Source organism: Nelusetta ayraudi, unplaced genomic scaffold, assembly GCF_046127955.1.
Source record: "Nelusetta ayraudi isolate G7.1 ecotype Tasmania unplaced genomic scaffold, CSIRO-AGI_Nayr_v1 ptg000120l, whole genome shotgun sequence".
NCBI classification, from domain to species: Eukaryota; Metazoa; Chordata; class Actinopteri; order Tetraodontiformes; family Monacanthidae; genus Nelusetta; species Nelusetta ayraudi.
In genome coordinates, this window is record NW_027466170.1 from 68,504 (window position 1) to 80,000 (window position 11,497).

The 11,497-nt window shown below is 47.3% G+C and overlaps 1 protein-coding gene across 3 annotated transcripts in view; it reads right to left on the bottom strand.

Moving 5' to 3' along the window:
- Window positions 1-865: 865 nt before the first annotated feature.
- LOC142903984 (calsyntenin-2-like) overlaps window positions 866-11,497 on the bottom strand; it is a 191,846-nt gene continuing 181,214 nt past the window's right edge. Inside the window, exons 13-17 of one of the 3 annotated variants that reach the window (XM_076049904.1) lie at window positions 7,602-7,793; window positions 7,374-7,510; window positions 6,595-6,718; window positions 3,229-3,413; window positions 866-2,476 (exon numbers count right to left, since the gene is read on the bottom strand). In XM_076049904.1, coding sequence (XP_075906019.1) covers window positions 2,267-2,476; window positions 3,229-3,413; window positions 6,595-6,718; window positions 7,374-7,510; window positions 7,602-7,793 — 848 coding nt within the window. In that variant the 3' untranslated portion in view covers window positions 866-2,266. Of the gene's footprint in view, window positions 2,477-3,228; window positions 3,414-6,594; window positions 6,719-7,373; window positions 7,511-7,601; window positions 7,800-11,497 lie in introns of all 3 variants that reach the window. The other 2 variants (XM_076049902.1, XM_076049903.1) reach the window with 2 other exon arrangements.

The following is an 11,497-nucleotide window of genomic DNA, read 5'->3' on the forward strand; positions in this document are numbered from 1 at the left end:
ACAGCTCCTTGACTGAGTTTTCACTGTTTCTAAAGCTGCAAAGCAACTGTCATGACCGCTGCTACTGATTTTCATCCTGGAAACACGCTGGCGTTGAGGTCATTTATGCATTTCATTAATGCTGCATTTTGTGGTTCAAAAATGTCCACAGAGGCAAATTACATTTAAAGTTTCTCTTTATTATTTTCAGTTGGGGAGAATAATAATAATAATAATAATAATAATAATAATAATAATAATAATAATAACAATAATAATAATAAACAGGCCTTCTGTTTACATCTCAAAGTTTGTGATAAAAACCCGTAGTTCTGCCCTCTGGGACTGCACTGACAGCACGTTCCCGCAAAAACGTTAAAGGTCATACAAAGTGTCAGTTACAGCAACCTAGAACTGAGGGTTTTTGTTGCAAAACTGTAAACCCAGGGTTGTTTGGGGTCTATTGCAGGTCATTTAGAATGCATGCTATTCTATTCTATTCTATGCCAATTTTGACCACAGTTTGAATTTCAAGAACACAATTACGCCGCGATGCTGCAAGATTGCCACGTTCATCAATGACTGGTTTCAACATTGTGGCCTCTTATGTTGGATCAAGCTAGAGGTTTTGTTGTCATCTTCAGTTTGACAGATTAGGAGAGACAGAATTAACCTGTCAGCGCCTCAAGTCAAGTACTTTATTAATATCCCAAAAGGGCAATTTGAGTTTCTGCAACGCTTCTGCAATGCAGCATTAGCGAATGGATGTTAGAACTGATTACCGCAATGTTTTTCAAGTGTTGCTCTTCGGGTTCATACTCATACACAGGGGCCAAATTTCAACTCGGCCAAACTAAAAGGGCCAGTTCAATGGAAATTTGACCAATAGAGCAGAAGAGCATTGTTTTTGACTGGCAAGTCTTGGTTGCGTACCACTTTCCATTTGTGGTTATGGTACAAATGTTTGAAGTTGTGATCGATGGTATAACTGCATGTTTTGTTTTGTGGGTGAGGTCCTTTCCACCATCAATCCGAAGGAGAGTTGTATAGATTGCAGAATGGTTCCATCGACAGAGTGGTGGGTGGTAAGTTGTAATATTTCAATTTTGGGAGGACGAACCCAGTCTCTAACCATAACTCTGTCCCAACCGTTCCCTTCAACTGTTGGGTCAAAGTTTCCTGTTTGATGCTGACCGACCGACTGACCAACCAACCAACTGAGCTACAGTCCGCTGGAACGATCTGAACACTGCGCTATACACACCGAGGGGTGGGTGAAGGTTTCAGTCCAGTAAAGGCTCCTGCAGGCTAGGTGTTCGGGGGTACGTACAAACATACACATGGAGATTTGGCATGTGTGTGTACAGGTGTAGAGGAGGGGGAGAAAGTGGTGCTAGAGGGGCCGAGTGGGGGGGGGGTCACCTACGGGACTATTTACAAGAAAGGAGCGTATAAAAGTTTACAAGTAGACTCCTCTGACATCCCCCCCTCCCAAAACAAACAAACAAACCCAGAACACACACTTTGTGGTTAGTTCAACATGGTTACACACATCTTTTTTTTCTATATATTTTTTTCCTCTCTTTGTGAACCACTGAAAATATGTTATTTTTGTAAAATCACCTGACTTTTGCCACACAGGCAAGAATAAAGACTGGGAACTAACATAAAGCATACAAACCAAAACAAAACAGTCAGATTTATTGGAGTTTGCCATCAAGTTTACTTTTAAATAAAAGACTGTTTTGCATTTTGCACATGTGGATATCAGAGATCTGACTGTGGACACAGCAGATAGGACGCATGGCGACAACCAAAACATGTCATCTGGATCGTTTATGAAAAAATTTTGCTGTCAGGGACGGACTGGAATTTTGGTAAACTGCCCCTCTAAGAGACACTTGATTGACAAGCAGGTTCAGTGTCTTTTTCATTTTTTTTTAGATATTTTTTAAATCAGCTGTATAAAACAGGAGGTTTTTGTGACAAGGCTTCCCATTGCGCGGTCTGTCTGGTTGCGTGTGTGTGTGTTTGCGCGCGTGTATGTGTGTACGCGTGTGTGTACGTCACGATAGTCTGCCAGTAGAGGGAGCTATTACCTCATTTTTAGAACATCACATAAAGTCTTTTTTTTTGTCGGTGTGTGATTTGAGGTTTCAGTATGGAGAGTGTGTGTTTGAGAGTGTGTGAGAGAATGTGTTGATGGATGTGTGTATGTGTGTGTGCGTCTGTGTGTGTGTGTGTGTGTGTGTGTGTGTGTGTCGGGCTGTGCTGCTGTGAACGTGTCTCAGTAACATATTGTCGCTTTGTCCCAGTTTTTCTTGTTCTGGCGCTGCATCCTCGGTAGCTGCACGTCCACTTCCTCCTCGCTGTCGTCTGACTCAGCGCTGGTGATCTCATCGTCCTCCTCCCCCTCTTCCTCGTCATCCTCCTCCTCTTCATCCTCTTCCTCCTCCTCGCTCGCCTCCTCCTCTGTAGCCTGAGCCGGTTGGAGGCTCTGTGGGCAGAAATGTTCTGCTTGAGAAACGAAGCTGTCGGACCAAATATTTTAAAGGTCCCACCTTGAAACCTTCTCTCACATTTTTAACTGTGACTTTGGAATTTGTTTGGAAATAAAGTGTTAACACTGTAGATTTGGGTTCCCCTTTATGACATTACGACGGGCTGATCTTGCCCAACTTTCCACCAGAGTATATCAGTGCACGTTCTGTAGAGCATGGCACCAAGAGGAGAGGATGGACTTTGCTCATCTCGACGGCTAACCCTGGCTATCAGAGCCCTTTGTGACATCACAACAGGCTCCAATGAAGACAGTTATTTCTAGAACTGTGCGTTTTGGCACACATGTTCTGAAACAGATAGATAGATAGATAGATAGATAGATAGATAGAGACTTTATTGATCCCTTTGGGATGACTCCCTCAGGGAAATTAACACTTCCAGCAGCAGTAGTACACACCAATGGAAAAAGAAATTTAAGCACACAGATTAAAAGAAATAGCAGCACACAGATAAATAAAAAAAGAAAAGAAGAGAAAAGAAAAAAAAAGAAAAAAGAGGCGCAAACCAAAGAAGAAAAGATGGACTCTCATCTCTCACGAGCTTGTGACGCCTTATTGTGAAACATCACATCAACATTTTTTTGGGAAAAAGAAATCCTCACATTTCTCCGGCTAACCGAGAGTAGGTTTGCCCTCTCTCTTACTCCTCCTTAATCCCTCCGCCGTAATCCCTCTCTCATCCTCTTACCTCCATCGGGTTCACTGTGATGGTCAGAGCGGAGTCTCCCCAGGTCACGTCCGCCTCCTTCGCCGTCTCAGCCAGCTTGACCTCCTGCTGGTGGGTCAGGTGGATGCGGTAGATACCCAGCACCACCACCACCACCAGCGCCGCGATGCACGTGACGATGACCACGGTGGCGGCGCTCGGGACGCCTGGGGGAACAAGGTGAGCAGCAGAGCGGGAGGTTATGAGGGACAAGATTAGGGGGGCGGAGCTCGGAGCTAAGATGAAGAAGTGAAGTTCTTTTTGTTCTCGGGACTGATAATTTCATCAGGCTAGGTCATTGTTAGCATGTGTTTGCTGCTATATTGTGTATTGACACGTTGTCGGGAGGACAGCTGCAGCCTCGTGGCTCAGTCTGTTAAGTGCCAAATGTGACTGCACTTAATTTAAAAAGCTTCTAAAAGCGGCGGGACTGAAAAATGTCAACAGTCTGGATGGTTCCTAGGTGGGAGGCGTGACTGACCTTTCGGTTTTACATTTGTCATTTTTTTTTCTGCACGTGTCTGTGTGTTGGATTTCAATTAAAAGAAAAGGGTTTTGACTGAAAATGTGATTTGCATGACCCTCGAGACTGTATTTTTTTACGGGGTGATTCATCTCTGCTGCAAATGTTTTAACCCTCTTCACGCTCATGCTTATTCATTGCATCCCGGCTCCCTGGAGGCTCTTCTGACTAGAGAGAGTGTGAGTCTCCTTTGCCTCATGGCTTTGCAAACTACACATTTTAGATTTTTTTGCTCGGGCTCTGCCCCTCCCCAATTTTTTTAGATGCAAATTTAGAAAACCTTTGATTCTAATATCTCATATTTTCCTCCCAGCATTTCCGTTTGTGACCTTCATTTATAATTACTGGCATTTCCTTACAGCTTCGCTTCATTTTTTTCTTATGTCATCCTCTCTCTCAGGAGGGCTGTCGGACTGTGTGGTTTTATCCTTCGGTCTTGGCCGACAAACAATATTTCAACAACTGAATTTCACTCGGCATCGCCGCCGGATTCAAACTGTGGTGCTGTGACTCAACAGTGTGTCATCTGCTGATCACAGAGTGGATGGTGCGGTCAACAGCGCTTCCCCCGTCAACACAGCGCTGTGATTCAGGGGGCGGATGTAGAAACCAAAGGCCAACTGAGCCGCCGGAATTTGGCTTCAACTCGTTTCAAACGAATGCCCGGGAATTCAGCAGGTAATGTTGTGTACACAGAAACAAACCCGGCGTAGGTGCACACTCAGCGAAACTGGAAAGTCCATGGAGTTTTGTCGACAAAGAGGGATGCAACAGGCGCAAATGGGACCGTCTGCATTTCGTAGAGCGCTCACGTCTCTCTGCTCTGAAATCTTGTCAACCTCCAACAAGGCAGCGATTTCAAACTGTCTTAAAATTTTCAGGGGGTTCAATAATCCTTCCGCTTACTTTAGAGATGAGAGAAGCGGCAGGTACAAGGGCGGGAAATGACTCCCCCGAGCCGTTCTGGAAAACCACAGAGGAAGAGGAAGAAGAAGGTGGATAAGAAGACGGCGCTCCGACTTATAAAAAACAGCTGGTGCCGCTGCTGCTGTGACAGTTTTATCAGAATTTGATGGAATTTTCACATTAAAATTTCCATACGGGACGTCACTTAGCTGCTAATCTGGTGGTTTTGCACCGCAGGTACACCAAAACAAACCGGCTACCTGCACTGGCAGCTCTATGGACCGTCACTACAGTAGGAGGAGTCAGAGGTCAATCAGTGAGATTTATAGCACGTCCTGTAACACAGGGAGCCTGTGTGGTGCCTGATGCTGCGCTTTGTGTTGCAGCTCAGCGTGGCGTGAAATCTAAAACTCTGTCAACTCAGCTGACTTTCACTTTTATGGCCGCCGCCGCCGCTGTCCCCGGACGAGAGGACGGGGAAAACTTTATTTCCCTTCTTAAGGGAAAGTGCCTATGGCTGGCAGTGGTGGGGGTTTGACAGGGAACAAACAGGGTGGGGGGTGGGGGGCGTTAATTTTAGAATATTCCAACATGCTCAGTTCAGGTCCCGACAGAGCTGCATCACAAGCAGCGTTTGGCTGCAGACATTAACGACACATGTTGAGGAATTTCTCTTCATCTCAAATATTTATCTATCGGTTCCACTCAAGATTTGCAGCCCGCTGAGATACCGCGACTTCTCCCCCTGCCCCGCCCCTCTCTCAACACACAAGTCTCTTTTGGAACGTGTGTGTGTGTGTGTGTGTGTGTGTGTGTGCTCACAAGTGTGATTCACAGAGGACTCTTCAGACGATCATTTGATTCAGTCTTAGTTCCTCAGATTTTCACATTAAATCTGCAGCCTTTGATCCTCGCGCTGAGGAGTTGCGTAGCTGCCCAGAGTGCTACGAGCGTGCGCACACACTCGTGCACACGTACCCGCGTAAGCACGCACACACATACACACGCAGCATGCAACTTTTTATCCAGGACATTAAAATATTGTAAAAAAAAAAAAGAAAAGAAAAAAACAATAGAAAAAACAAGATTTATTTTTAAAAGCTTAATTCTAAATCTTTAACTAACCTCCTCTTTCGCTTTCCCTCCTTAAAACACACACACACACACACACACACACACACAGAATGGACTCAAGGTCGCACTATATGCTGCACTCTCCAGGACTCTAAGTAGAATCCATTAGTGTGTGTTCAATAATTTAACGCTGTGCGGTGGATGAAGACCAGTGTCTCTTCCCTCCTCGCCGTGTTCTATTTAGTTCCAGTGACTCATAAAGGTGCCCGGGGACGGTGGAGAAGATCGAAAGGAGGCCAGGGGGACTGGATCCTTTTTTTTTTTTTTTGTCACTGAGGACCACTTTAAGGGCCAAGTGGCGGCCAGATGAACGGGCCGATAAACAAACTGTAAAGCTCGGAGCAGGGCGGCTCTTGAGGAGTGAGCCGTGTGAGCGGCGGGACGGATCGCTGTTATTTCTGGAGCTGGAGCAGCAGCAGCAGTAGTGCAAGAACTCCGCCGACTCCCAGAGGTTCCATCTCGAGGTGCAAAATCTTTTCAGGCCCAAACTAGCGTGTTCTGCTGAGGAATACATGACCTCAACGCCAGCGTGTTGTACACTGTCGAGGCGAGGTGTGCTGGACCAGGAGCCACGGGGCAGCCTGCTGGCCAGCGGGAAATATTTTTCATGGAGCGATGACGAAGTGTTGAGTCAGTCTCTTCTAAGTATTTTGGGAAAGTATTGTGGAGCATGTGATACTGGGAAGGACTCAACAACAGATACAGATGAGAAGATCCATCAGGCAGAGAGCTATTGGACTCTGATCAGGTTGAGCGTGTGTGTGTGTGTGTGTGTGTCTTCTCACCCGAGTTGTGATTGGGATACAGGTCATGAATCAGCGACGAATGGTGGACCATCTGCACGTAGTGGGGCGGAGCCAGGATGTGGTTGATGTAATCCCCAGCCTCTGAACTGTGCAGGACGTTCACCTGGTGGGAGACACGATGCACAAGTGTGATGTTGTGTCGAGCAAAACATTCTTTTTATCATGTTTTACTGCATGTGTTTCAGAATTACAGTGTTCAGGGCAAAGAAACTTTTCAACTCCTTCAGGTTTGTTTCACTGTTTTTTTTTTGTTTGTTTTTTTGGTTCTTGTTGTCCATATTAGTCTGTCATTGATGCGGCAGCATTATCAACTATTTTTCTGCAAAAGCAACTTTCGAGTTGACTGACTTGTCAAGATGATTGAATGAAATACCAGAAACAAAAGAAACAAGTTTAAAATGCAAGGGGCCGATCAATAGCAGGTACGACTAGAAGACATCACCGCATTGATTTCAATAATCTGTGATATTTCGTAAGCATTTTCAAATGTGCACTTTTCAAAACAAGAAAAGTGCTCCGAACTTTCTAAATATCTCCATCAACCAGCATTTCTGAAGCAGTTTTTTTTTTTTTTACTGATTTCCTGCTACAAATGAAGCTTTCACACTTTCACCGTTTCAGGGGACCCACCGCTTCCAAACACAGAGTTCCAAGACCTTTAATATCACGTGAAGACACTAATCGCACACGCTAAAAAGTAAACCTTCCTCAGTCAGAAGCTGGTGCGAGCGGCCCGCATCGCTGCAGGCCTCACTGACCTCCAGGTTGAACTCGTTGCTGGTGTAGCGCCCGTTGAGCTCGGAACACGTCAGACGGAACGTTCTCTCGGTCGGCTGCCGGCTGCAGTAGCGCACCTGCCGGATCACCTGCTCGTAGTTGGACATGGAGTCCACGCCTTGGAGAGGGAGAGAGGGAGAGACGGTAAGGAAGGAAGACAAGAGCCGGACAGGAGGGAAAAGGGCCCGTGGCTGGCGGGATGTACCGACCATATATGGACATGCCGGAGGTGGAGTTGGTGGCGTCGAGGTGTTTTCCAAGCAGAACGCTGCGCTGCAGCTGCAGAGACTCCAGCTCGGGCTTCAACTCCTCCCCGAGCACCAGGATATCACAGTAGTCCAAGTTATGAATAATTTCCTCCAGGAGCCCAGGTCGGTGTGCTGCTGCTGCTGCTGCTGCTGCTGCTGCTGCTGCTGCTGCTGCTGCTGCTGCTGCTGCGCACGCACACGCACACACGCACACGCACACGCACACGCACACGCACACACACACACACAGAAAGGATGAGCTGCTGTAAAATGGTCAGGCAGAATCTGAACTGGATTCCACCAAACTCGTTTCTTTTTTCTTTAATTCTATTGGCAAATAAAGAGGTTTCGTTGTGTAGTTTTTTTTCTACTTTGGGTTTTGTAAGACACACTCTCTCTGCTAATGAGCTGCGTTACACCTCTCCTGAAAACACATATTCCTTTTTTGAAGCACCTGAAAGGACCTTTGTCACTTCAGCAACCTTCATTCTCGTCAAGCAGCAAATACGTGAAATAGATAACAAAAAAAAAAACACCCAGTCAAAATGAATGTTTGTCACCGGGGAAAGTCGCTGTTTGCCGAGTCGAATCATTTTACACGGAGCTGCACAACCTCCGGTTATTATTAGTCAACTCTGCCACTGCCACTGCAGAAGATGCCTGGTGGCTTCTGGTGCTCCACCTCAGCTGTCTCCCTCCAGGGGGAAGGCAGGGAGGCAGCTATGTCCATTTAACAGCTGGCCAGTGGGCCAATGTGTGTGGAACGTGTCCGGGGTGTTTGGCCACTCGGGGGTCGGGGCAGGCAGAGAATGAAGCAAAAAAAAAAGAAAACAACCGTGAGAGTGGAGGCTGTGATGCTCCAGGAAATGTGGTCGATGTTGTTTCCAGGTCGGAGCAGATCCCTAATGGAGCTGGGTTACACACATTCCCAGCTCAGTGGAACAGCCTCGCGCTGTTAATTATCCAGGGTCTCCGGAGAGCCGCAGGTTTAACCCTCTGTTTGCAGCCTCACTACCAAAATTGATGCTTGTTGGACCTTCCAGGTGGCAAAAAAACAAGGGCTGCTATCTGGGATGTTACAGAGGCACCATTCATTGTAAGCACACACACCCTCTGAAACGTGGAGCATGCAAAAGAAGAATGGAATTTTGTCATTTCTGCAGCGTTCATTGACAGGAAGATTGACAGGAGGCACACTGCAGTGAATTCTACATCACATGGGCCTTCAATGGTTCTTTAAATCCTGCAATCTGTTTGCAAAAACAAAATAAAACCAAAGAAAGAAAAGGAAAGTTGTGCAGAGGAATGCAATTAACGGAGGGTTAGGTGACTGGGCAGGAAGCTGAAAATGAAGCCGAAGATTCCGAACTCAGGAAGCAGCAGCACCGCAGTGGACGGAGGTGGAGCGCGAGCTGGAAACCAGATGGATCCAGATTTTTTTGCCCTTAAAAGATGATGAGTCACGCAGGGAACCGGCGGCGTGAGCGAGTGAGTGAGTGAACCTCACCGAGTGAGAGAGTAAGAGAGAGAGAGAGAGAGAGAGAGAGAGAGAGAGAAAGAGAGAGAGAGAGAGAAAGAGAGAGAGAGAGACTTGGCAATGAGATGTGGGAGAGAAGGAGAGAGGAGAGGACAGAGGGAGGTGGTGGGCTCGACAACGGCGAGACAAATGAGTGATGGAGAGATAAGACGGAGGAGGGCGAGGGCCGATAAACACAGTCCGGCCCCGCCAAAGAGAAATCTGTGATTTATCTCCAATCCTTTAAGCCTTGGGAGAACAAAAAAAAGAAAAGAAATCTTCTCATTATGGAACTCCTTCCTCTATTTCTCTCTCTTTCACTCACACACACTCTCCGTCTTTCTTTCCGTTTCCGTGTCTTCCTCTGGCTGCCGGCTAATCTCCTTCCCCCAGCCGCTGTCTCCATTTCACCGGCAGAAGGAGCTCCGCCGGCTCCTGAAAGCTGCGCCTCTTTCAGCGCTTCCTCCTCCGGCGCCGCGCCGCACAATGGAGGGCAACACGAGCTCGCGCTCACACTGCTTATCTGCTCCTAATTGGCTGGAGGCGGCGGCATAGGCGCTGGAGGCGTCGAGCCCCGGGGCCGAGCCGAGCCGAGCCGAGCCGGGGCCCCGTTCCGTTTCCGTCTCCAGGCCACTCGGAGCACAGGACGGAGGTGTGAAAAGAGCCGGTGGGATTTAAATGTCACGCTCATTTACTGCCAGTCAAGGCGGCGAGCGACCCACGAGAAGTCGTCCCCCACGCCAGCGAGAAGTCAGTCATGCCGTGTGTGACAAACAAGAAGAAGAAGAAGAAGAAGAAGAAGAAGAAGAAGAAGAAGAAGGTAAGCGGCTAAAAGCGTGAACGTTTCGCCAGCGAAGGTCAATGGAAGTGACGGCTTTGGACAGACGGAAAGGGTTCTGACCGTTGAGGAGTCACAGGATGTGATGTTCTAAGTAGCAGCAAAACACGTCGAATGACGTTTTCTCGCTGATACGCGTGCACGACTGACTTTTCTTTTTCTTGCAGTTTATTCTTTGACCATTGAATAAAACTGTGAAAACTCTGGGCCTGTCAACTTCTGACCTCAGCTCGGAGTCTCTGCCAGAAGCATCGACGTCACCGCTCCGCTTTGTCTTTTCCCCCGTTGTCTCCTTTTTTTCTCTCACTTTATGGCAGAATGAGGTCCTCAAGGTGACTCGTGTTGCAGCAAACTTTTGACTGCCAGTGTACATACTGTATGTATGTGACACTTATAATAACATTAACACATGCTTTATTTATTTGATCGCAGCCAACCTTTACTTCTTTAAAAATACTGAAACTAAACTTTTGGTTTCACAAACTTGCCGTTGCGTGCAGATGTGAAGGATGAAAGAAATGAAACTGCTGCTGCTGCTGCTGCTGCTGCTGCTGCTGCTGCTGCGTTCTCTCCTGTGGCCCCCTCAACCGTCACGCAGCTCTTTCTGAAGGCCCTGTTTTGACGGTTGGACAGGTGGCGCCGCGCCATGCCATGGGACCTCATGAATGACTCAACACATTATCAATATGAAACACAACTAAAATATTTAGCCCTGACACCGTTCTACCTGCAGCTGGGTGAAGCGCCTCCAACTCCTCTGAACTACAGCTCCGACTCTGGGAGGACCAACCCGGCTTGGACCAGACTCATAAAGCTTTCTGGGAAATTTGCCATAAAGCTGCATTACTATATGAAATAGTGATGGGACGGTTTTACTGAATTAATGAGCACATTTAGCATGAACGACTCTTTGGCTTATGCTAGCTTGTAAATACACTGGTAAAAGTTCTGCCTGCCACAACACCTACTAAAAATTCAATTTTCTTGCTTTCTTGCCCCCCCGACGATTCCGACTCTTCACCCTCACCGTCGCCTAAATGAGCTTTTGCGTCGCTGCTGCCTGGCAGACTGTTCTGCCTCTAGTCTCAGCTGCGGAGGCAACTTCAACCTGCTGTACAGCGTTTCTCACAGCCGTTTGGCTGAAGACCGGATGAGATGTTGAACGGCCATCTAAGTAAACGGCACGGAGCTCGAGGTTTGAAGCCAGGACGGCCTGTAATGACTGGGCCACAAAACTGTGCAAAGCTTCCAGGGAGCGAAATAACTGAACACAGATGGAGAGCATTTGAAAGGCAGCCACTACACACACATTAACACATACATACTCACACACACACACCAGCAGCCTTTCACTCGGACCCGGCTTTCACTTTAACAATAGACATAAGTGAAAGGCTCGCCGCCTGAAGAGACATGCGGCTCACGCACACCGAGTCAAATAGAAAAAAAGAGAAATCTTTCTGCAGTAATTCTGCACCGTGTGCACGGCCGCGCGTTAAAGAC